This window comes from Drosophila novamexicana, unplaced genomic scaffold (genome assembly GCF_003285875.2).
Source record: "Drosophila novamexicana strain 15010-1031.04,08,12 unplaced genomic scaffold, DnovRS2.1 tig00000817-arrow-arrow-pilon, whole genome shotgun sequence".
NCBI lineage: Eukaryota > Metazoa > Arthropoda > Insecta > Diptera > Drosophilidae > Drosophila > Drosophila novamexicana.
Genome location: NW_020824827.1, coordinates 1,288,292 through 1,313,437, shown reverse-complemented (window position 1 = coordinate 1,313,437; position 25,146 = coordinate 1,288,292). Strand labels below are relative to the sequence as shown.

The following is a 25,146-nucleotide window of genomic DNA, read 5'->3' as shown; positions in this document are numbered from 1 at the left end:
TCAAAATAGCTCATTTAACATCTTCTGCAAATAAATAAATTCAATAATACAAAATGCTGTGGGAAACAATTGCCGAAGAGAACAACTGCACGATGGATTGCAATATCAGGTAATTATTGAAAAGCAAGGCAAAAAAAAAAACTAGATAAAAGTAAAACGCATAGGAAGATAGCATAGCTAATGTAATAATATAAAAAGTGCAAGTAAATTTCAACAACAAAAGCGTCGTGCTTGAACTTGAACAGCAACGACAACAACAACAGCAACAGCAACAACAAAGCGCTCACACACACACATACTAAAGCAAATTTGTGAACAACGGCACTGAGCAGAAGAAGCCGCCGCAAAGCGTTCGCTGCTGCGCTGTCGACTGCGCTGCTTGCTTTACAGTTGAACAAAAGTAAGAGTAATATGTTTTTTTTCTCATTATTTTTTGCACGCTCCACACGAGCGAACGACACGTTCTTCTTCTTCTTTTCTTTTTTTTTTTGGCTGTGGCGCTCAGCTGTTGTTATTGTTGCTTTTTCATTCATTAAACCGGCTTCCGCGAAGCTCGCACAGCTCCAAAGCCAAATGTTGTACTCTGTTCTTAAAGTGAAAAAAGTATATTTTTGGGGCCAATAAATTGTATTTTTCAAGCTGGTCAACAAATTCAGCAGGTGTCGTAACTAATGTGTTAGTTCGAAGGCACTTTGGGCACGCCCCCATAAATTGTCTTACAGTTTGACAGTCACTGTCTAGTGCTTATAGTTTTGCAGCACTGAGCACACAGAGCATGGCGCAGTTGGTTACAGCCGTTTGCAATGTTCTTGCCCGTTGTTGCGTCTTCGTCTTCTGCTGCTGCTTTGCCGCTTGCGGTTCTGCCTTGCGTGACCCAAAAAGTCGTCAGCAAAAGTGCAGATGCATTTGACCGCAGCTCGAGCGGAACGCGTGCAAAAGGGAAATTCCGCTTAGAGTACCGCAAAAAGGTTCAACGGGTAGGCGGGGCACATGTTAAGTTCTAATTCAAATTTCCTTATTTACGAAAATTACAAGCGAAAGAGGGACAACAACAACAACAAGAAGAAGAAGGAGAACGGGAATTGAGCGCAGCAACCCCTCGACGCTGCTGCTGCTGCTGCTTCTTCTTGTTTTTGTTGCTGTTGTTGTTTTACACCACCGACGCCGCCGTCGCATATTTTTAGCTGCGGGTTTAATGACCCGCCACAGTTTAGGCAGCACAACCAGCAGCAGGAAGCATACGAAATACAGTTGACTAATCCTCCCCCTCTCTCTCTCTCGCTCTCTCCTTGTGTCTTGCAGCAATTTGAACAAAAACAGCTCCAGTCGCCGCGTTCGCCGTGCGCTGACCAACAACAACAGCAACAACAACAACAACAACAACAACAACAACATGCTGATGGCCATGGATGCGGAGGAGGAGCTTTCGTTCTATGACGATGACGTGCACGCTTTGCCGTTGCCGTCGCAGCGTTCGGTTAGCCCGGCGTTGCTCGGTCTACTCTCGCCGGAGTGTTCGCCGCAACGCTTTCAAATTGTGCGCCAGCCCAAGCTGCCGCAACTGCAGCAGCACCAGCAGCAGCAGCAGTTGGCGCCAGCAGCAGCGGCGGCAGCGAGCAGCGCTGTGACGCCTGCGCGCAGCTTTCGCATATTCAACAGCCTCTCCTCGACGGGCTCCATGGAGTCCTTCATGGACGACGAGTACATGGAGCTCTTCGAAATGGAATCCTTTGCCGGCATACAGCAGGCGCCGCCAGCGCTGGCCATGCCCAGCGGGCTTAACTCGCTGATTAGCGGTCAGATCAAGGTGACGCCCAAATCCCCGGAAGCGTTGAGCATCATGATGCGACGTCCCTCGGTGCGCCGCTGCCTCAGCATGACAGAGACGAATAGCAATCAGCTATCATTACAACAACAACAACAACAACAACAACAACAACACCACCAACAACAACAGCAACCAAAGACGCCAGAGACTGCCAGGGATTGCTTCAAGCGTCCCGAACCGCCCGCATCGGCCAGCTGCTCGCCCATCCAGAGCAAGCGTCACCGTTGCGTCGAGAAGGAGAACTGCCCCAATCCGGTCGCCATCAATCCGCCCGCAAGCAGCCACGCCCATGCGCCTCCGTTGCGCAAATGCATGTCGCTCAATGATGCGGAGATCATGTCCGCCTTGGCGCGCTCCGAGAATCGCAATGAGCCGCAACTGATTGGCGATTTCAGCAAGGCGTATGCCCTGCCCCTGATGGAGGGACGCCATCGGGATCTCAAGTCGATCTCCAGCGAAACGGTGGCCCAGCTGCTTAACGGCGACTTTGAGGAGCAGGTGGCCAGCTATCGCATCATTGACTGCCGCTATCCGTACGAGTTTGAGGGCGGGCATATACGCGGCGCCAAGAATCTCTATACCCACGAGCAGATCCTCGAGGAGTTCCTCAGCGCCGCACAGACTGAGCTGCAGCAGCAGCAAAATGCCGTTGCCGGCAACAAGCGTCACATAATCATCTTTCATTGTGAATTCTCCTCGGAGCGTGGCCCAAAAATGTCACGTTTTTTGCGCAATCTGGATCGGGAGCGCAATACGCATGCGTATCCGGCGCTTCATTATCCGGAAATCTATTTGCTGCACAATGGTTACAAAGAGTTCTATGAGACGCAGCCGGAGCTCTGCCAGCCGAACGCGTATCGGCCCATGCTGGAGCCGGCCTACAATGAGGCCTATCGGCATTTTCGTGCCAAGTCCAAGTCCTGGAATGGCGACGGTTGCGGCGGCGCCGGCACGGGCCGCAGCAAGAAGTCCCGTTCGCGGCTCTTGCTGTAAATTCCCTATTTTTTTTTTCGCGGGAGGGTGGCAACGCCAAAACAACAGGAAAAAATAACCTTTATTTGTACATAAAAAAAAGAATAACAAAAGCTGGGTATTTATTTCATTTTAATGAGAAAATTTTAAGTTGATTTTGTTGATTTTCGTTTGTTAATTTTAGTAGACCCTAAGACTTAATTCTAATACACACACACACACACAAACACACATAATCACATTCACATGTACATTTATAACTGTAACATTTTTTTCCCTTGACTTTTTCTTTAAGTTCGTTTTTCTTTGATCAATTTTTGTTTAATTGTTTTATGTAAAAATTTTCGATTTAGTTCAATTTATTAGAGCTTTAGTTTGAATTTTTTAACGTAACAAAAATGTGCATTATAATCTAAAATGTCATACAAATTTAAGCGGCCCCCCTCCGTAGTTACCCCGCGCCCATACTAGTTCGTAAGCTCAAAACAGAAAATGGCTAAAACACACACACACACATACACACACACACACACACATTAATATCTTAATTATTTTAAGCATAAGAGTTGAAAGTTGAAAACTTGTGTTAGGTACAATTTACGCTTATTATTTGTTTATTTTTATGTAAAACAAAGCCCTTCGCCCACCCTTGACCCCTTGACCCCACAAAGCAAAACAAAAAAAACATCCACTTATTATATAATGATTATTTTAAGCAAAGCTTATTTTTGCATCAAAAAAAGGCAATATTATTGAACAAAGACGTACATTTTAAATATAAATCACAAACCCTGAACTGAAAACTAAAAGCATTCTAATTATTTATTTTCGTTAAATGAAAAGCTTGCAATTGTAAATAGCATAAAATATTTCAATTTGATTTTGGCGCCAAACGCAGAATGCTGCCAGGCAGAATAAATTGATGCATGCAATTAACAGGAGCAACTTTGGAGTGTGTCTTGGCTATGTTAACAGCTTAATGTTAAGCTGGATGGCTGTTACTGTTAGCGGCATGCGTGGTTTCTGTCTGCAGAAGTGAAGTTGGCCGCGCCCAAATACAGGCAGTAGGTGGTGAACATAAAATATAAACTAGATGGCGCCAACTCAAAGGGCCGTTAATTTTTTGAAATTCTTGAGATCTTAAACTTTACAAATTTGTGTTTTTTATTGATTCTGTGTCTCGAGTTGGGTAAAACTGCTTTTTCAAAAGATGGATATTTAATTTTTGTTAAAAGATCTGTAAAAATCTACGTTAGCTTTAAGGAGGGGCAGGAAACATTAAATCTTAATGCTAGAAGGAAGAATTATGGGAATGTTGCTTGCCAATTTGGAGCATAATTAAATTTTGCTTTGAAATATGTTTCTTTAGACTATTGTCAATCTCTACCTGTCTCCATTCGCCTTGTTCATTACTCATATGACAATTTGTGCAGTTCTAATTATTTGTTTGCTGATTAGGGCTTGGCGAGGGGCTGGGTGAGACTTTGTGGCCATTTCCGTGGCAACCATTTGCTTAATTCCCTGTAACAGCAGATATGCGCAAATGCTGCAATTAGTATTTGTGGCAATTACCGCAAAGCTTAAGTGCTGCTCAGAGAGACAGTTCCGTTCCCCGTTCCCCGTCACCCGTCGTCCGTCTCCCCCAACCACCCACAAACTTAGCACTCAAATTCTGAGCGCAATCACATCCGAATGCCACCCACTTGCATTTGGGGCAACGTGCGTTGCGTCCTAAACCCTTCATTTCCGACCAGTGTGACATTAAAGTTTCGCAACACTTGGCACAGCTACACTCAGAGAAAAACTTCGTTCTCAATTCGATTGTTTAATATTGTTTGAACCAAGGCTGCAAAGGCGGTTCAAACCAGGGCTGCAAACTCAATAAAGTGTGTACGTTTGCTTTACGGCTCGAACCAAAACCCTGTCTTCAGGTTCGGTTCGTGCACCAGATTTCCTACATCTCTTTATCCAGGTTTCGCATCTTGGTTCTTTCTGTTTGTAATAGAATTGGACAATTTAACAGAATTTATTTATAATTTTGTTATATTACATATTTATGTTTAAAATAGACAGAACCAAGGTTCGAAATGTTTTTTTTTTTTATTTATTTCAATTTTATTATTTCAATGTGAAAAATGGCTTTTATTCTGATTTGTTAATTATATTTATTATAGCTAAACTGATTTTTAATGTTATTTTTTTATACATTCATATTCCATATATATCAGCTGCTTGTGCCTTTTAATGTTTCACAGTCCTTATTCTAATTCGATCAGATTTTGCAGTGTGCCCAGATCTAAATTACTTAACATACTTAGCAAACAATCGATATATCGCATAAACATCGATAACAGCCAGTTTGATAATATTTGCATGAACCAAACGGGTTTTTCTTTAAATTCTGGTTCGTTTTGGGGTTAAGGTTCGACTGTTTTCCGTGCGGTTTAAGGTTAGGTTCATCTTAAAAAGCACATTTATAGTTCAGGTTTAGTTTCGTTTCAAAAAGAGCATTGACTTAAGCCGGAAATTGAATTAGTATTTGAAAATTTAAAGCTTATGAAATTTTCGACAGTGATACAAATGTTGGATAAAGCAAAAGTAGTTTTCTCTATTCGTCAAGTGTGGGCATAAGTTGCAGCCGTTGGAAGAGGGAGGGGGGGGGGAGAGGGTGGCTTTAAGACACATCGCATTTGGCAATTACAGCTGCAGGGTGCCCAAATGCTGCACGCTGTGCGTGTTGTCTTATCTGTCGCCATTTGGGTGGGAGGGGCGCGGCTGGTTGGGTGGGTGGCTTTTTTTTTTGGGTGGTTTCGTGTGCGGCTTGGGCCTGAAGTGCTGCGAAAAACGGGTTAATCAGCGCAATTAAGGTCAAAAACACGTTGGCGTCAACAACATGGCATCCTCAAGCTGTGTTCCGAGTGTGTGTGTGTATGCATGTGTGTGTATGCGTGTGTGCTTGTGCGTGTGTGTGTGCATTGAAATTCAGAAATTGCGCATACGCCGCGTAAGCCCTGCCATTAGATACTGCAAGCGAACCGCCTGCTGTGCCTGTGTGTGTGTGTGTGTGTGTGTGTGTGTGTGTGTGTCGCACACTTTACACGTTATATAAGTGTGCGTGTGTGTGTGCGTGTGTGTGTGCGTTTGATAAAGGTTCTTGAAGAGCTTGAACTGCGCCGACGCCGAAGCACGAATTCGACTCGTTTAAGCCGCCTGCTGTTGCTCCGAGTTCAGTTCTCTCTCTCTGCCTGTGTGTGTGTGTGTGTGTGTGTGTGCACGCGCTTTGGTGTGCGTGCTGCGTTGCGCCTATAAGATACAAGCGGCAAGCTCCGAAAATCTTTAGATTGCCGCCGACCAGCGTACGGCTAGCATTCGCGTCTTGGAAACAATTGCTCTTAGCGGTTCGGTTAGTTACACATTTAATACAAATATCAAATATTTATACACATATACACACATACATGTATATATATAGGTATGCCCCAGTGCATAGCCTGAACGTGTTAAAATTGTCGAGTTATCAACGCAGCGAAACGAGTTTCGGCTTTAACTGGCAAACAATAAATGTGTGTGTGTGCTCCAACAATTTAAAAACAAATCAGAAATAACTTAAGCTGGGCCAGAAAACCAAGATATATATAAACTGCCGATATAAACAAAAGTTTGTAATTTAAAACGTTGATAAACAATTGCTGCTCAACTATGGCCCCAGTGGGATTTGTGTCATATAATTACAATTTGCTCGACACACGAAACGCCCAGCAATAATTGTGTTATATATGAGCACAGTTTCGAAATGAATCAAAAAACACACAATTGTAAATTAAATATAATTCGTATCTATTTATTGGCATAAAAAAAAAAAAACAAAACTCATACAAATCAATTGAGTGCTTGTATAATATTTGTAGGCATGAGTCCAGGTTCAATTGATATGTCAATGTCATGTGCTCGCATCGTTGTTGAGAAAGAGTGCAGCAAATCGACGTTGGGCAGCGACACGGTAACGGTTATTCAATTTGAAACGGTTTTGTATCGGTTACGGCTAATATCATTTAAAGAATGAAGCACATGTGTTACACCTAAATTCCCAGACAACAGTAGAGCTCTATAGGTTACATATGAAACGGTTATGTACCGGTTAAAGCTAATAACATTTAATGATTGAAACACATTTTTGAAACCTGAATTCACAAATATAGAATCGAATGAATCGGTTACATATGGAACGGTTATGTACCGGTTAAAGCTAATAACACTTAATGATTGAAACACATTTTTGAAACCTGAATTCACAAATATAGAATCAAATGAATCAGTTACATATGAAACGGTTATGTACCGGTTAAAGCTAATAACACTTAATGATTGAAACACATTTTTGAAACCTGAATTCCCAAATGACAGTAGAAGCGCTATAGAATCAAATGACCCGGTTACATACGAAACGGTTATATATCGGTTAGAAAATACAATGTACATGCATTGCTCATATAGTAATTATATATACTTATATTCATGTGCGGCACTTCAAATACTTTTCTATTTACTGAAATATATTCATTTTAAAACGGTTATGTGTCGTTTTGATAAATAGGCAGATATAATGAAAATTTGAATATTTTTAGGATTCTCAAAAACGGTAACATTTGAAACGGATATATATTGGTTATGTATCAAATCTATGTTATACTCATTCATTCTCATTCATAGTACTCACGTACGTGTATGGAATTGAATTGGAAACGTATTTGCTGATCTTATTTGACAAAGTATTCAACAAATTTCATTTGAAAAGGTTATGAATCGGTTACGGTATTTATCTTGTTGCGAATTCCTAACCCTTTGCATGTGGGAAAATGTACAAAGACTTTTGTCTGTATGTCTAGATATTTAATTCTCACTCAGATACTTTCAATATACAATCGAATATTTTTAAATTTTTCGAAACGGTTATATTCTGGCACACTTTTGTCTTTTGTAGAAAAATATGAATAACAAACGAAGTTAAATTTTAATATATATTCAAATATTATATTTTTTTTCTATAACTTCAAATACTTTTGAATCATTCAAAGATAAAGGAACATAAAATGGTCAGTTCGAATTTGTCTATGCGGCACACATACATGCACATATGTCTATGGAAAACTTTCGAAACAACTTTCAACATGTTGTTGAGACCTGAATTGGACTGAATATAGGTATAGGTTGTGGATATCTTGAAGCAAGAGGGCATTGGCCCGCACCCACACCCAGCAACGTATGGCACGCAGCTTTTGCATAAATACAAATGAGATACACTCATAGACACACACACACACACACACACAGACAGACAGTCAGACAGCAAACGAGTTGTAAGTTCTCAGCTGGTATATCCAGTTGTTGTTCTTGCTCAGTTCACTTTATGTGAGAGGTACACTCAATAAACGATCTTGGACAATCGCCTTGCACCTCTTACCGCACGAAAGTATCTTAAGTCGCATATTGTAAGGCAGCTACAGCTGACAGGGGATTGTAAGGCCCTTTACAAACCAGATGCAGCTGCTTTTAGATAAAAGTCTGCGCTTGAAATTCAGCTCAATTATCGCGACTCTCTATGCGAAGCACGTGAATCAGACGAGAATTGAGAGTTGCGCACAATTTACATAATAATACTAAGTGTTAACAACAACAACAACAACAACAATAATAATAATAATAATAAGAATCGTCATGGCAGCGAAAACGGCAAGACAAATCGAATGAAAAAAAAACATTCAATTCAAGTTCCATTGGCCCAGACCTTAATACGTGTGCCGCATGGCTAAATGCAAAAAGATGCCCAACAACAATATTTGCATTAACTTTAACAAATAAAAAAAAAACAAACAATAAAAAGCAATTGTTTTATTCGAAAGGGCGTTTATTCAATGCCCTTGCGCGCAATTGCAAAGTTCACTTAGCTTCAGGGTGCAAAATTTGCTCTTAAACAAATATTTGGTCCCTAAGCACACAGTTCTTATACCCTGTAATTATTGCAAAACTGGTTAAAAGTGATCGAATCGGATCGGATATATATATATAATTGGAAGTTAATTTGAGCCCGAAACTTGGCTACAATCATGAACTGGCATTGTTTATTTGGCGATAAGTGAAAACCTTTTCCAAATACACTTCCGACAAAGCTTATTGTTAGATAAATATTTATATTTATCTTTACCGCAAATTTTCCCAGTGTAGTTCACAAAATTTAAGCCTTTTAGTAGGATTTTCGAGAATTAGTTTGAGGCTGATCGGTTGGTAAACGAAAAAGTTTGCTTGAAAAACGATTTCCGCGTTTTTTCCGCATTTGTGAGTGGAATTCGCCAATAGCTGGATCACATAAGGTTACTCAGTCAATCAGTCAGTCAGTCAATCAGTTAGACAGTCAGTCAATCAATCAGTCAATCAATCAGATAGTCAGTCAATCATTCAATCAAACAGGACACACAGTTTTATATACATATAGAGATATGGCAATCCGATTCGTGCAGTTTTAAGAAATATCTCCTGCGTTTGTCATTCAATCGATTTCAGCTTATTCAATCAGGTTAAACAGTTTTGTACATAAAGATATAGTAATTCGATCCGATTTATAACTCTAATTCGACTTTAATTTTCGCTGCATTGCAAAATGATTCAAGAAGCGAATATACCCCAACCCTCAATTATGTGAGCAGAACCGATAAATGCTTTGATTGCGTTCCATTTGGCTTGCTTTATAAATTGATTCGAGTTCTAGCTGAGCCAGTGATTTAGTTAATTGCTCCATGCCGCTCCACATTAGCAGCTTAGTGATTGATGTGTTTTTTTTTTGGTTGTCGTTTCTCCACAGGGTTAACATGAGGCTGCTTCTAGTGCTGGCGGCCAGCTGGGCCGTGCTGGGCTTGGCCATGGCCGAGTCGAGCTACAATTATTTTCGGCTGCCGACTGCGCTGCGGCCGCGAAAATACGTTTTGCGCGTTTTAACGCAGCTGGAGGATCCGGATAATCTACGCTTCGAGGGCAGCGTCAAAATCAAATTCGAAGTGATGCACAATGCCAGAAACATAACGCTGCACGCCAAGAATCTGACCATAAACGAATCACAGATCACATTGAGAGACACCTCGATTGAGAACCGAAAGAATTGCATTTCATCCATCGAGTTGAATACTGTTCACGATTTCTATGTGATGCACGTGTGCAATCAGCTCAATGCCGGCGAGATCTACGAGCTGACCATGCCATTTTCCGGCGAGCTCAATCGCCAGCTGGAGGGCTACTACAGAAGCTCCTACACTGATCCCGTCACCAATAAAACGCGGTAAGTGCAACAATCAGGATAATTAATTGGGATATCATCCATAAAAGTCAGACCTCAATTCAGGAAAATATTGAAATATAGTTCGCACCAAATTTGACGCAAGTAAATTTCCCGTATTTGTTACAAAAAGGAAATTCAAAGTGAAATTTGAGGGGAATTTCGCTTAAGTTTGTGGAATCAAACTCGAAAAGTAAAATGTGAACTCGCCCAAAAATTTGTTTACGACTGGAATATGTTAAGAAATCGAATCGAACACAAAAGAAAAACCTGAATCCGAAATAAATTCAAATGAATAAATTTCCCTATATATTCCTTAAGAAATTTCGCAGGGAAAATCGTAGAAAATTAACATAATATTTATGGATTTATTCCTTTATTTTGTTTTATGAAAGTTGTATGAAAGTTTTTTTTTTTACCATCCGATCGGCCACAAACTCATTTTTAAAGAGCTTCGCGAGAATTTATCTTAAACGTGCTACGGGAAAGGTCGGATTATATCCCGATATTATCCTATTTAGACATAAGTCAACATTTCCCACCCCCTTAACTCGGTCAAAACTCAGTCAAATTTTATAAGGCTTTTTTTGTTTTTTTTTTATAATTTATTTAATAAAATAATAATATAATAATATAAAATTTTTTTCCAATACAAAATAAATTATAAAAAATTAAAATGAAACTTTTGTTCTTATTATAAAGTAAATTCCAAATATCTAGTCTTAAAAAAAAATAATTGAAAAAAATTAATTACTATAATAAATAAAAAAAAACGTATTTCAATTTAACATTCAAAAGTATTTTTTGCTTAAAAATAAAACCAAGAAAATAACTTGAAAAATAAATAAAATTAAGAAAAAAAAAACGTTTCAATATAAAATAAATTTTAAGCTATTTTTTAAATAAAATATATTCCAAATTATTTTGCATTATCAAATTTATTTTCAACATAAAATAAATTGATTAATTATATTTAAATGAAACATAAGTTCTAAAATGATTTGTTATACTTTATGCGCACAGCTGGCTATCCATAACACAGTTTGAGCCGGCCTCTGCGCGCTTGGCCTTCCCCTGCTTCGATGAGCCCGATTACAAGGCGCCATTTGTGGTCATATTGGGCTACCACAAGCGGATGACCGGCCTGAGCAACATGCCCGTTAAGGAGATCAAGCCACAGTAAGACCTGTTTACCATCGATAGATAGATATTTAATGTGATTTCACTTGCAGCGAGAATATTAAGGACTACATTTGGTGCGAGTTCAAGGAGTCGGTGCCCATGTCCACCTATTTGATAGCCTATTCGGTGAATGATTTTACGCACAAACCGTCGACGCTGCCGAATAGCACACTCTTTCGGACCTGGGCGCGTCCGAATGCCATCGAGCAGTGCGACTATGCGGCCGACTTTGGACCCAAAGTGCTGCAGTACTATGAGCAGCTGTTTGGCATTAAATATCCATTGCCCAAAATGGATCAGATTGCCATACCCGATTTCAGTGCCGGCGCCATGGAGAACTGGGGCCTGGTCACGTACAGAGAGATCGCTTTGCTCTATTCGGCGAATCACTCGTCGCTGGCGGACAAACAGCGCATCGCCTCGGTGGTTGCCCACGAGCTGGCCCATCAATGGTTTGGCAATCTGGTGACCATGAAATGGTGGACGGATCTCTGGCTGAACGAGGGTTTTGCCACATATGTGGCCAGCCTGGGTGTGGAGAACATCAATCCCGAATGGCGCGCCATGGAGCAGGAGTCGCTGAGCAATCTGCTGACCATCTTTCGACGGGATGCACTGCAGAGCAGCCATCCCATATCGCGTCCCATCGAGGTGGTCAGCGAGATCTCGGAAAGCTTCGATCAGATCTCATACCAGAAGGGCTCCACTGTGCTGCGCATGATGCACCTGTTCATGGGTGAAGAGTCCTTCCGTGCGGGCATACAAAACTATCTGCGCAAGTTCTCCTACGGCAATGCCGAGCAGGATAATCTCTGGGAGTCGCTCACCGAGGCGGCACACAAATTCAAGGTACTGCCCGACGACTATGACATCAAGCGCATCATGGACTCATGGACGCTACAAACGGGGTGAGTGCTAAATATTATATATCTTAATATCCTTAAAGTAAGGGTTTTACATCCTTAAATTGGGCTATATTGCGTCTATATATATCTAAAGATATACTTGTATTCAAATATTATATTCTCTTCAATCACAACAGTTACCCCATCATCAACATAACCCGCAACTATTTGGATGGCAGCGCCCAGCTGTTGCAGGAGCGTTATCTGCTAAACACACAGATTTCGCGGGACGAACGTGAGTTTTGCTGGTGGGTGCCGCTGAGCTACACGACCCAAGCGGAGCAGGACTTTAAGAACACGGCGCCAAAGGCATGGATGGAGTGCGGCAGCTCTGGCGAAATGCTGCCCACGAAGATAAAGGGTCTGCCCGGCAAGGATCAGTGGATCATATTCAATACACAACTGTCGACGCTATACAAGGTGAACTACGATGAGCACAACTGGAAGCTGCTGATCGAGACGCTGACCAACGGCGACTTTGAGCGCATTCATGTAATCAATCGTGCCCAGCTGATAGACGATGCACTGTATCTGGCCTGGACGGGCGAACAGGACTATGTCATTGCCATGCAATTGATTGACTATTTGAGGCGTGAACGCGAATATTTGCCCTGGAAATCGGCCTTTGAGAACTTGAAGCGCATGAAGAATATTATCCGACAAACGCCCAACTATGAATTCTTCAAGGTTAGTTGAGTGTGATCCATTTGAAACTAGAGCTCTGCATCGTGTAAACAAAAATGCGCTTTGAATACTCGTTCGAGCGAGTCGAGACTCAAACTTGTTTGGCGCGAGCTGTTCGAGTTGCAAATAGACAAGTTGAGTTGCTTTCTAATGTATGCGTGTATTGCCTCGAACATGTTCGAGCTGACTCGAGCGAGCTGAGACTCAAACTTGTTTGGCTCGATCTGTTCGAGTTGCCAGCAGACAATTTGAGTCGTTTTCTTATGCATGCGTGTATTGTCTCGAACATGTTCGAGCTGACTCGAAGAGGTCGAACTTCGTTTAGTATGAATCATTTCTTCGAACACAGCTTAGCTGGTTAATCAAAAGCTCGAGTCGAAGTGAATCAACCGATGGAGAGCTCTAATTTGAACCCACCTCCAGCCTACATAATCCATAGTTCTCATTCTGATTTTCATTTGCAAACACAATGCGGAAACAAATCCATAAAATAAAAGTTGTTTTTTTTCGTAAGTCCACTAGCATAGCAAGCCACAGAATCCATTTCGAACTCTGCTCAAACGCAACTCGAGCCACTTTTTATATTCACTTTCTTGTTGCATTTCTTCACAGCGTTATCTGCAAAAATTAATAGAGCCCATTTACCTGCACATGAACGGGCTGAATGACACCTTCAGCAAGGTTGAGCGCCAGGATCAGGTGCTGCTCAAGACCATGGTCGGCAACTGGGCGTGCCAGTATCAGGTGTCCGACTGTGTGCCGGTGGCGCAGGCCTACTATCGCACCTGGCGCGACGAAACGGAGCCGGATAAAAAGAATCCGGTGCCAATTAACTTGCGTCAAACGGTTTACTGCACCTCGATACGACATGGCAACGATGCCGACTGGGAATTCCTGTGGACGCGCTACAAGAACTCGAACGTGGCCGCCGAGAAGCGAACGATGTTGTTCTCGTTGGGCTGCACGCGTGAGGTCTGGCTGTTGCAGCGTTATCTGGCCTTGACCTTTGAGCCGCAGCAGGGCATACGCAAACAGGACTCGATGTGGGCATTCCAGGCGGTGGCATACAACGAGATCGGCTTCCATTTGGCCAGGGACTACTTTATGTCAAATGTGGACTTTATCTACAAATTGTGAGTGCAAAGTGCAGATTTTATTTATAATTGTAATTATATATAAATAACTATATTTCCGCCATAGCTATCATCCCATTACCAAGGACATGTCGCGCCTGTTGCCGCCAATTTCGGAGCAAACATTCCTGCAAAGCGATTTCAATGACTTCCAGAGGTTCGTCACCGAGCACAGGGCCTCGCTGAAGGGCCTCGAACAGGCCATACAGCAAACCCTGGAGACGATGCTCACCAATGTCCAGTGGAAGGAGCGCAACTATAAACAGGTCTCCACCTCCATACGACACGTGCTCCAGGGCTAAAATAGAAAAAACAAAAACAAAAACAATATTCAAGGCGTTTAATTACACGCATATCCTTAATTAAAATATAATTAGCTCTCAGCCAGCCCTCATCAGCTCATTGAAATCTCTCTGAATTTAAAAAGTTCCAAATAAATTATATTAAAATAATTATATTAAACATAATACGGGGCATTTTCTTGAAATGGGACAGCAGATCTGAGCTTTTGCTGGAAATATATTCAGATCAAGGATATTGCAATTTTTGAAAGGATATCTTCTAGTCAATCACGTCCCCGCACTTGCCGCATTTAAGTAATAATCTTTTTAGAATTTCAAAATACTTTTGTTTATAAATAACAATTAGAAGAAGGGTCCATTTAATAGATAAGTTCCATTTAAGTCAACGTTAATGGAATATAGTTAGGGAAATGTTATCTATACAAGCGCATGCATAACAGATTTTGCTCTATCTAGTCGGAAGTGCTTGACTAAGAGATACCCTACACACTTATTCCCTACATTCAAAACATATATTTTACTTATATACAGAAAAACTGCGAAAATTTGCTTGTGTATATAAGAAATCATAAGGATCTAACTTTTAAAATCGAGTTTCTCAATTTTGGCGAATATTTATTGCAAATTTCAATTTCATAGCTTTTGTTCTTTGTTCAGACGGAAATAGATCAGAGATCGGCTCGGCAAGTCATACTAATTAAGAATATATATGGCTTATCTGGTCAACGATGCTTTCTTCTGGCCGTCACATAGATTTTGACAAAAACATAATACCCATTTGGTCCGCTTTTAATTGATTTTAAAGGGTATAAACAAATATCTGAAGTGAAATTTGAACTCGAAAAGCGAGCGGGCATTATTGAGATGCACACATATACATATATAGTATTTTGTATATTTCGTATATTTAGTTAAGCATGTTCATTAATGCTAATCAATAAAAATAATCATAATTAATCATAATAATAATCGTTATTGGAATCGAACGGCGCTACTTAAACACAACTGTGTAAAGTTCAATTGTTGCACTTTTAAGATTTGTTGTTGTTTTTGTTTTCATTGGAATTATTGTTAATTTTATAAATTACAAATTTAATTACAAGCTAAATAAATATGTATGTGTGTGTGTGTGTGTGTGTGTGTAAATGTTAATATCACTAAAGCAGCGCTCCTGAAAAGCAAGAAACTAAATTGTTAACTAAAAAGCTAAACAGATTGCATAAAGTATTTATTATTTTTGAAATTGTTTTTTATTTTGATTTATTACAATTAGCGTACGTGTATGCGTATGCGTGTGTGTGTGTGTGTGTGTGTTAACATGCATGAAGTTGTGTGTGGCTTTTATTGTTGCTATTTTATTTTTGCTTCTTGTCTAGTTTCGTCATTTGAAAAACATCAATAAAAACTATTTTATTAAATTTTATAACAATTCTCTGATTGATTTTTAATTACATGCACTTTTGTGAGCGTGTGTGTGTGTGTGTGTGTGTTGTTGTTGTTGTTCTTGTTGTTCTGCTTCTTCTTTTATGTGTTGTTGTTGTTGTCAATTTCCTTAATGAAAAGGCGTTTTATTGGTATTGCATTAAATTGTAACAACTATTTAACACTTGATATATGTATGCATGGGCCTATATCCTTATATATATATACATGTATATATATATATAATTGTTATGTCCAGATGCATTGATATCGATTCTTTAAATATGTACGTATATATTTGTTGATGTAAATGTAGAACAAAATATTTAACTACTGTTTGAATTACGAAATGTTTGTTTTTTTACTTTAAACTGCCTTTAAGCTTATTTCAATATGAAAATTATGCACAAAATTGCCAAAAATGTTTATTATTTTTCTCTTAGTTAATAATATTGAGTTGAGCTTTTTTGTTGTTTCTGTTCATTTACAAACTGCTTATCGAAATTGTGTGTGTGTGTTTTTTTTTTTTCTTTTATAACGAGGCGCAAAACAATATTTGAATAGCGTTCTTAACGTGTTAAATTCGTGTTTACAATTTTAGCTGTGATCTTGTTATTCATTTTCTTTTTTTTTTTAAATTGTTTTTGTAACAAATGAATACAAAATGCAGTTGTTATGTTGCACTTTTTGTAATGTCATAGACAAGTAATAGCAAAAACAATATTTAATGCAAAACACATAAATAAAACTAAAATACAAAATATAGAGAAAAAATTAATTAAAAGTACAACTTTCTCAAACTGAACGCGTAATTGCATTCTAAATGCCATATGTCGAACTGAATTGAATCTTTGTTAGCCTTTGGGCTTTAACTGGACCACTAGCCTACATGGTTTTAGCTGGCTTCAGTCGATAAGGTTATTTAGTTTTAAACAAATTTCTTTTCGTATATAAGAGCTATTAAATGTAGTTTCCTTTTTTTTTGTTGTTTCCTTTATGCATGTAGATAAACGATAGAGCTTAAACGTGTACATTGTTTAACAAACAGACTTCTGCTTCAACTTATGCGCACACTTGTGTGACCTAAACTAAGAGACGTATGTATATGTTTGTATATATATATATATAGATGTGTGTGTGTGTGTGTTAATTAATGTAAGTTCCCATATAGCTGCTCTCTATGCATATAGTTGCTTACTTAATGCTGCCTTTGGACACATCCGTTTTACATTTGATGGCCAGCCGCAGCGTTGCAAAAACCTTTCAAATCTTGTGCAGGCCCCCTTGCAGGCTATCATTCGACCAGGTGCTCTGCGGTGGCTGCGCCGATGCTGCTGCTGCTGCTGCGGACGACATCGCCGGCGTTGGTGTTGGCGTCGATGATGCGCACGACTTGGGCGGCGTCGTCTGCGCCGGCTGCTGCAGATCGAATCGTGCATAGAACAGCAAATATGGTGTTATTGTGATTTTGCGCGTCGGCGACAGCAGCTCCTCAAATTCACGCTGTGTCATCGCCTTGATCTTATCATCGTCGCACATATACCAAATGGGTTCGCTGCTGCTCTGTGCATAGTTGGCCTTGACACCGCCACGTCCCGTGCTGCCATAGCCCGTGGGATATGGCGCACAATTGTTGGCCACGCTGCCATAGCTGAGATTGCTGTTGCTGCCATTCTGCAGGGATTCCTCGCTGAAATCGCTGCTGCTGGCGCTATTGCTGCCCGCGGTGCTGGCCTGTTGGCTGCAGCACAGACGCATGGCGCAACAGTTGACGCCATGACATGTTGTGTTCATGCTCAGCTTGCCAATGCCATTGGTGATCGTCTTGCTGGTCAGGCCATTTAGTTGCTTCACATTTTTGCTCATGTCCCCGCTGCTGGATGCCTTGCTGCGTCCAAATTTCATTTTCTTTATCAAGCTGGTGCCCGACGAGGCCAACGCCGAGGCGGCCGCCGAGACGACGGGCGTGCTGGAAATGCTGCTGCTGCCATTATTGCTCGGCGCCGCATTCTCATTGCCAGCTGCCGCTGTCGCCGCTGACTGCTGTTGCTGTGCGCTGGTTGTTGCATTGCGACGATCCTTGGGACAGTTGACATAATCACTGGCCAAATCTAGAAAGCAGGTGTATGCTATATAATGACCCACGGTTAACGTGGCGCCCACATGCGTGATAACGCTGTACAGCTTATAGACATGCAGCTTGTTGGCATCGCTCAGCTCACAGCACTTGGCACAGAAGCAGGGCAGCGTGAATGTGGTGGGCACATAGGTGCTAACCTTCTCCATGCCGCCCGAGAAGCGATTCAGCTGGATGACCAATAGACGCGGCAGCACCTCGTACGATATGGAGCGTATGGCCTCAGTGTAGCCCGTACACTGATTGCAGCTGTATTTATTATCGCCGCGAAAATATTCACGTGTTATGCATGAGTTCTGCAAGAAACCAATGCCAATTAATCATGAATTTACAGCTCCAATGGACGCCCACTTACCTGTATATAGGCGCTGGGTTTTTCCTGCAATTCGGCATTGTCATAGCCCGAAATCGGCACAGGTACTGAAATATCTAGCATGCCCTGCTTCTGACGTGTAATTGTCTCACAGCTCAAGCATTTGGTGGTCAGCACTACAATGCCCTCAAAGTCGGAGCTGAAAAAGTTTAGATTCAGCTCACGTATGCGCTCCTCCAGGCGCATTTTATCCTTAAGCAGACTAGCCGTATTAATTTCATCATCACTGGAATATTTTGCTGGTGCGTTCGATGCAGCTGAAGCTGTTGCCGCAGCGCTAGCACCGCTGAGATCGACTGTATTCAAATAGAAAAGACTATTGGAGGCGGCATGTGTGCTTGCCATGCCACCGCCGCCGGCTGTGGTTGGACTATTATCCTTGAGCGGTGACTGCAATCGTGTCGCTTTTGAGGATTTCACTTCGTCTTTTCTCTTTGATTTGCGTGAGAAAAATGATGTTTTTGTTGTCGTGGTACTTTGAGTTTGACTAGTTGCTATCGAGCCATTGCCAGAGGCGCCCATCAGCGCATGATTGCCCACATCCGTGCGGTCCAGGGCATCAACCGTGTCCGTATCATCTGGATTGGCAATATAGCTGCATAAATAGAAGCAATTAGTCAGTATCCAATGTGACCTGCAGAGCTCAACTCACCCATTCGCAATGACTTCTGGACAGTCGCCAATGGCCTTGATCAGCGACTGATTCGTTTCGCGTATACAATTGAGTACGCACATTAAAAACTCGTGCGCATCCTGTTGCTGATTGCCCTCGAAGGTGGCATTGACATCCTGTATGGCATGCAGCAGGGTGTCCGCATGGTAGGGCTCACTCGAATCGATCATCTCATTGCCGTGCAGGTTGTTATATAGCTCATGCAATTTCTCGCTAACCGATTGATGCGATGACTTTCTGCTGCCACTGCTGGTGCTGGTGCTGTTGGTGCCGCTGCCGCTGCCGCTGCCATTGCTGGTGCTGCTAATGTACGGATCGGCGTTGGCCAGATCTTTGCTGCTCCAGCTGCGCGCATGCTCTAATTGACCACCGCCGCTCACATTGCGGCCCAGCGATGCCGACTTGGCATTGTGCCGACGCACTATTGTCTGCTGCACCACATGCAGATCATGAATGAGATGATGCAGATTATGCAAGAAGTGCGGCGCAAATCGTAGCGTATACACCACGGAATTCAGATAGCATGTGTTGCCAATATTACACAGCGTACCCATTGTGGGCACATGATTCAGAGCCGTTACTCCACTGCCATTGAGTCCGGGGCCAGTGGGTGCGCCGCTTAAATTGCTGCCAGTGACGGGCACATAATACTGATGGCTCTGCAGTTCTGGTGTATCGACCTCGGGTGCACCGGCTGCATTGCCGGCACGCAGTCCACTTACGACTGGTGCATAACCATTGGCCACGCGCCGCTGCTCGTCATTGGACGTCTGATAGCGTCGATCGTATAGGGACATGTTGCAGCTGCGTTTGCGTTTACGAAAGGCGCGTGACACCGGTTTGCCCGAATCAAGCTCAATTTGAGCTGCCGCAATGGCCGCCGCTGTCTCTGCTGAGAAATTCAAATCTAGCTCTATCCTGTTGCGACGCTTTCGGTTTCGACCGCCGACGCCGCCGCGTCTCCTTTTGCCAGTTAACTTTGGCTCCGGCTCCTCCTCAATGCGATTCCAAAACTCAGGCTTAAAATGTTCTGCGAAATGCGGATCCAGTTGTTAGCAAATCGTTTGCAAAGTGGATTTACTCCAACCACTTACCTAGTTTTATATACTTATGATACTCTGTCGCCTCTGTGGGCGTGGGTGATGTTTGTGCCGGTGGCGGTGGCGGAGGTGTTGTCTCCGATATCTCCGGCACGAGTACGTCAACTGGAGCCGCTTGACGGGATCTTAGACTGGCACAGCGCGAAAACTCAGCCACATAAACGCGACGCTGACGTTTGCGCTTCGGCACCAACTCAACGCCTTTGGCCGCTGGTGTTGGCGGCTGGACAACTTGATCCACGTACTCCTGAACTGCCGGATAAATGGCCGAGTATGTTGAAGTTGGCGACGACGGTTCGTCGGTGTCTGTGGCTGTGGATTTTGTGGAAGCTTTCGATGTCTGTATTGTTTCTGAATTTGGCGAAATATTCTTATGTTGCTTGTTGTTTGGACTTCTGTTATTGGGGCTGCTGCTGCTGCTTGGCGGAAGACGTGCTTGTTCCTCTTTCAGCTCATATATGTCATATTCGTGCATCTTTCATTATCCTGCCAAGGTCACAAAATATGCAAAATAATTTCTGGAGCATGTTATTTATGTATACGAAGACAAACACTTAGGCTTAAATGAAAATGCAACAAGAGAAATGTTCACGGAAATAAACATAAAATTGTTAAAAGGCAGTGTTTAACAACTCTAAAAATAAGGCTGTAGGTGTTGTAAAAATCCAATTAGATGTATTCTTCGCGTATAAAACTAACAAAATTGTTTACACGAGAAAAAATTATATGTGTAATGGTACTCTTATATTGAAGATAAACAGTTCAAAATATGATTAAATCCCTTTTATTGTAATGTGCTTAATATGAAGTAGAAGAATCAAATATAAGCATTTACATATACATAAATATCTAATGTACCATTTAATTAATGAGATACCATTTTTGGTACATTTGTATTAGATGTGGCAACCTTGACTGCAAATGATTATGGAATTAAATTTAGATGGTCACTCTGTGTTCGGTATTGCTGTTGTGTGCGTACCTTGCCTGTAGCTTCAAGAGCTTGAATTTATGACCGGAACGCTCTAATCAAAATATAAAAGCAGTTAGCACGGCTATTGGCGTGGGGTTTTAAGTGTGGCTTTCAGGCAATGCCATTAGCCGCAAGCAAATACACGCGTGAATATTATTTTTTTGTATGTATGTATGTCGATTGGGCATTCGTCAGAGTTAACAGTCAAAAAACAGTTGTCTGATAAGGTGATAAGGAATTGTATAATAATTTATGATTCCTATGATTCATTTAAACAAAAACAAAAACCTAACGACAAGGGGGCTTACATAAATCTGAGAAATGCGCGTGGTAAGCCCTTCAAGCTTCCCAGCCTTGGTTCTTTTCAGACATTGACTGCAGATTGAAATCACAGCTGTGAGTCAACAACAAATCTGCATTGCTTACTGTTAGATTTGATTCGTGGTCACATGTTTTCTTTAGCTAAAACTAAAACTATACAAATGTTATTCAAAGCTATATTAAGAAAAAAGGAAACATTTTCTAGAACCAGATTCAGATTAAATAAAATACCAATTTTGGTAAATATGTACAAGATGTGGCAACCCCTGCACTTGCCTACTCAATTAACATTGCTTCCGCCAAGCCGGGCGTATTTTCAATTTGAAAATATTACTTGTGACCGCACACGTCTAATTAAGTAAAGTGTAAATCATGGGGAGCACCCAGGTCGGCTGCTGTTGCTCTTGATGACAATTGATGGCGGCGAGTGGACAGCAGGGGGCTGAGCGGGGTGGAAGCTGAGCTTGGTGAGGTAGGCCCTAGCAATGATTGGGGGGGCGCGAGACAGAGGTCAGAAATCAACAAACAAATGGAAACGCGAATGAAATGTAGAAAGAGTGAACGTGAACGTAAATGTGAACGTTAACTGTGTATATTGCTATTGATTTTGTTGCTTGAATGAAGGTCACATGTCGCATAGGCTGCAAATACATATGACAAAAAGAGCGCATGATAATGTTAAGGTTACACATTTACACGACGGCAATAAGACGTGTTGAGAGAGCACAGCAATGGACAACAACAGCAAAGTAAACAGTTATAATAGATGCAAAAAAAAACACAAAAAAAAAAACTTTTGCTGTGCAACTTTGCTGGATGCTGTGACATTCATTTTGCAAGCGAGTAAGTGTGTGCGTGTGTGTTTTTTGATTGCCCGTATTTAAATGCAACTCACATATTTTGGGAACAACATTTGCGGGCAGTTGCTATGTTCTGTGTAGCGTTGATTTAAGAGAAAATAAACAAATTCAATTGCCGCTGCCAATTGTCAAGAAATTTCACTTGGAACGTTAACGTAGCGCAACGTAAGACGCACGCACACACACATGCAACGGTCGCCGTACTCGCTAAGCTGACACCATACTCTCGAATTTTCACTTTTTTTTCACTGCGGCGGTATTCGTTTTACGGCCCAGGACTTTTTGTACCTGCATAGAAAATGTTTCTTCACTGCTGCACTTCAGGGCATTGTTGCGTTGCTGCACTTACACATTAATATTTATTTTATTTATAGTTTCATGTGTTTTTAGGCACTGAAATGTGTTAAACTTATGCGCCGTAAGCGTACGGCCGCTCTCGGTGGCAGATGATAACACTCGCTGTTTATTTACTCGTTACAATTGACAGTATTTATTCCCAAACATGCTCCTCATTTAACAGAAATACTGCCTGACAGAATCACTCCACATATAACATGACATGTATTCGACTATGGCAACATTGAATTCGTCTTCTTCTTTCTCTCCGGCAGAAATCACGATGTCGACTGGAGTAAGTAAAAAATTCGTCGCTTTAATTTGTAAAATATTGTGTAATCCTACAATAAAAATTGCTAAATTGTTGCTCAACGCGTACAGAATATATTTCGGCAACTGCTAATAATTAACTTTTACACGCAACATGCGTAATTGCAGACGCTTTACACTTATCCCGAGAACTTCCGCGCATACAAGGCACTCATTGCGGCCCAGTACTCTGGCGCAAAGGTGAAAGTGGCCGACAACTTCTTATTTGGCAAAACCAACAAATCCGAGCCATTCCTGAAGAAGTTCCCCAGCGGCAAGGTGAGCATAACTTAACTTAAGCAATTTTATATGCACATATGTATGTATATGTACATATAAAAATGGACGTTAGGCGTGGAACAAAGAGCCTAAAAGCCGGCATTGCAACGTCATCAACCAAAAATGTTATCTCCTTCGTTTATATGCAAAAACGATATTTTGCAAATATGTTTCGTTAATGACAAATATTACCATTTGAATGCGAATGTAAGTTTTTATTAACACTTAATACATGATTGGCAAAAGAAAATATTTGCAAATAAGAAACGTTGTGCTGCCGGCCTTTGCATAGATTTATGTCATTTTCGACGATGTGGCAGCGCTTGGAATTTCCTAATTTGAAATTTGCAACGTTTTTTTTTTTTTTAGGTGCCAGCTTTTGAGACCGCTGATGGCAAATACTTAACCGAGTCGAATGCCATTGCCTTCTTTTTGGCCAACGAGGAGCTGCGCGGTGGCAAATGCCCCTTTGTGCAGGCTCAGGTACAGCAATGGGCCTCGTTTGCTGACACCGAAATCTTGCCTGCCTCCTGTGCTTTGGTATTCCCACTGTTGGGCATATTGCCGCAGGAGAAGAACGTCGCTAAAGTGAAGCAGGATGTGGAGGTTGTGCTGCAGCAGCTGAACAAGAAGCTGTTGGATGTTACCTACCTCGTCGGTGAACGCATCACTCTGGCCGATATTATTGTATTCTGCACCCTGTTGCATTTATATGAGAATGTTCTGGAGCCTAACGCACGACGTGATTATGTCAACTTGAACCGTTGGTTCTTGACCATTTTGAACCAGCCCCAGGTTAAGGCTGTCCTCAAGGACTTTAAGCTGTGCGAGAAGGCACTGGTCTACGATCCCAAGAAGTATGCTGAATTCGTGGCCAAAAATCAAAATCAAAAGCCCAAGGAGGAGAAGAAGCCCAAGGAGAAGAAGGAGGCACCCAAGAAGGAAGTTGAAGAGCTCGATGCTGCCGATGAGGCATTGGCTCTTGAACCAAAATCCAAGGATCCATTCGATGCCTTGCCCAAGGGCACCTTCAACTTTGATGACTTCAAGCGCGTTTACTCCAACGAGGATGAGGCCAAGTCCATTCCCTATTTCTTTGAGAAATTCGATGCCGAGAACTATTCCATCTGGTTCGGCGAATACAAATACAGCAACGAGCTGTCCAAGGTGTTCATGTCGTGCAATCTCATCACCGGCATGTTCCAGCGTCTGGATAAGATGCGCAAACAGGCATTCGCCTCTGTGTGCCTCTTTGGCGACGACAACAACAGCACCATCTCCGGTGTGTGGGTGTGGCGCGGACAGGATCTGGCCTTCACCCTGTCACCCGACTGGCAGATCGACTATGAGGTCTACGACTGGAAGAAACTGGATGCTAAGAGCGAGGAAACCAAGAAGCTTGTTACCCAGTACTTCTCATGGACCGGCACCGATAAGGACGGTCGCAAATTCAATCAGGGCAAGATTTTCAAATAGATTGCAATACAAATTCTCCGAGATTCAAAATGCAGCAGCTGCAGCAGGCACGATGCCTATTTCTAAGTTCCAACTGATTAGTAATTATGAATGAGAGTCGAAAACGTCGTGCTGTGTAAACATCTAAAATACATATTGTCCTGGTTTGCTCAGCACACCGAAATTTTTGGTATTTCATGTTTCAGCCTTCTGCATTTTCAATAACTGAAGAATTGTTTTGTAATTGCGTTTAAAACACACACACACACACACACATTAGATGTCGAACCGATCAGACATCTAATAACTTATACGGGAATAAAAATAAATATGCGTTTTCTACTAAAATTAAATGAATATTAAATACACACTATTATATAGTGTGGCATACTATTAGAGTAGTCCGTTTCTGATAAGATGTATGTCACGATAATCTAATTGGAAAGATAGCTTGAAGCTAAATTTGTTAATAATTGAGCTTTCCTACATATGTGATAGGGACTCGGGCTTCTCTCTTTAAAGGGCTTCGCTTACAGAATCATCGAGTTAGGAACTGAAAGATGAATTTGTGTGCAAAT

General features: G+C 41.7%; 4 protein-coding genes across 6 annotated transcripts; 3 read left to right on the top strand and 1 right to left on the bottom strand.

Annotated features, from left to right (window-relative positions):
• The first annotated feature begins 53 nt into the window (after window positions 1-53).
• On the top strand, window positions 54-2,821 carry LOC115764201 (M-phase inducer phosphatase). The gene is made up of 2 exons (XM_030707090.1): window positions 54-109; window positions 1,375-2,821. Exons 1-2 carry the CDS (start codon window positions 54-56, stop codon window positions 2,819-2,821), a joined length of 1,503 nt encoding a protein of 500 aa, XP_030562950.1.
• A 3,340-nt stretch (window positions 2,822-6,161) lies between these two features.
• LOC115764172 (aminopeptidase Ey-like) lies at window positions 6,162-14,495 on the top strand. The gene is made up of 7 exons (XM_030707059.1): window positions 6,162-6,203; window positions 9,657-10,127; window positions 11,148-11,303; window positions 11,357-12,214; window positions 12,349-12,898; window positions 13,508-14,028; window positions 14,096-14,495. The coding sequence occupies exons 2-7, from the start codon at window positions 9,664-9,666 to the stop codon at window positions 14,328-14,330; spliced, it is 2,784 nt and encodes a 927-aa protein (XP_030562919.1). The 5' UTR covers window positions 6,162-6,203; window positions 9,657-9,663; the 3' UTR covers window positions 14,331-14,495.
• Window positions 14,496-16,137: 1,642 nt separating this feature from the next.
• Window positions 16,138-22,621, bottom strand: LOC115764171 (ubiquitin carboxyl-terminal hydrolase 1). Of its 3 annotated transcripts, none has more exons than XM_030707057.1 (5): window positions 22,225-22,621; window positions 20,030-20,553; window positions 18,915-19,965; window positions 18,245-18,857; window positions 16,138-18,185 (listed from the first exon to the last, which is right to left on the bottom strand). In XM_030707057.1, the coding sequence occupies exons 2-5, from the start codon at window positions 20,508-20,510 to the stop codon at window positions 17,016-17,018; spliced, it is 3,315 nt and encodes a 1,104-aa protein (XP_030562917.1). In that variant the 5' UTR covers window positions 20,511-20,553; window positions 22,225-22,621; the 3' UTR covers window positions 16,138-17,015. The 3 variants fall into 3 exon arrangements, with proteins under 3 accessions (XP_030562917.1, XP_030562916.1, XP_030562918.1); XM_030707056.1 differs by having other exon boundaries at window positions 20,030-20,521; XM_030707058.1 differs by having other exon boundaries at window positions 20,030-20,521; window positions 22,478-22,621.
• A 106-nt stretch (window positions 22,622-22,727) lies between these two features.
• Window positions 22,728-24,916, top strand: LOC115764223 (elongation factor 1-gamma). The gene is made up of 3 exons (XM_030707137.1): window positions 22,728-22,820; window positions 22,964-23,113; window positions 23,483-24,916. Exons 1-3 carry the CDS (start codon window positions 22,749-22,751, stop codon window positions 24,587-24,589), a joined length of 1,329 nt encoding a protein of 442 aa, XP_030562997.1. The 5' UTR covers window positions 22,728-22,748; the 3' UTR covers window positions 24,590-24,916.
• Window positions 24,917-25,146: the final 230 nt, after the last annotated feature.

Excerpts from the sequence above, each read along its gene's own strand:
- LOC115764201 (XM_030707090.1), top strand. The coding sequence starts at position 54 with ATGCTGTGGGAAACAATTGCCGAAGAGAACAACTGCACGATGGATTGC. Across the intron at positions 110-1,374 it reads ACGATGGATTGCAATATCAG|CAACAACAACAACAACAACA; the intron begins GTAATTATTGAA and ends CAACAACAACAA.
- LOC115764172 (XM_030707059.1), top strand. The coding sequence starts at position 9,664 with ATGAGGCTGCTTCTAGTGCTGGCGGCCAGCTGGGCCGTGCTGGGCTTG. Across the intron at positions 11,304-11,356 it reads GTTAAGGAGATCAAGCCACA|CGAGAATATTAAGGACTACA; the intron begins GTAAGACCTGTT and ends TTTCACTTGCAG. Across the intron at positions 12,215-12,348 it reads TCATGGACGCTACAAACGGG|TTACCCCATCATCAACATAA; the intron begins GTGAGTGCTAAA and ends CAATCACAACAG.
- LOC115764171 (XM_030707057.1), bottom strand. The coding sequence starts at position 20,510 with ATGCACGAATATGACATATATGAGCTGAAAGAGGAACAAGCACGTCTT. Across the intron at positions 18,858-18,914 it reads CCAGAAGTCATTGCGAATGG|CTATATTGCCAATCCAGATG; the intron begins GTGAGTTGAGCT and ends CTATTTATGCAG. Across the intron at positions 18,186-18,244 it reads AACCCAGCGCCTATATACAG|AACTCATGCATAACACGTGA; the intron begins GTAAGTGGGCGT and ends GGTTTCTTGCAG.
- LOC115764223 (XM_030707137.1), top strand. The coding sequence starts at position 22,749 with ATGTATTCGACTATGGCAACATTGAATTCGTCTTCTTCTTTCTCTCCG. Across the intron at positions 22,821-22,963 it reads AAATCACGATGTCGACTGGA|ACGCTTTACACTTATCCCGA; the intron begins GTAAGTAAAAAA and ends GCGTAATTGCAG. Across the intron at positions 23,114-23,482 it reads AGAAGTTCCCCAGCGGCAAG|GTGCCAGCTTTTGAGACCGC; the intron begins GTGAGCATAACT and ends TTTTTTTTTTAG.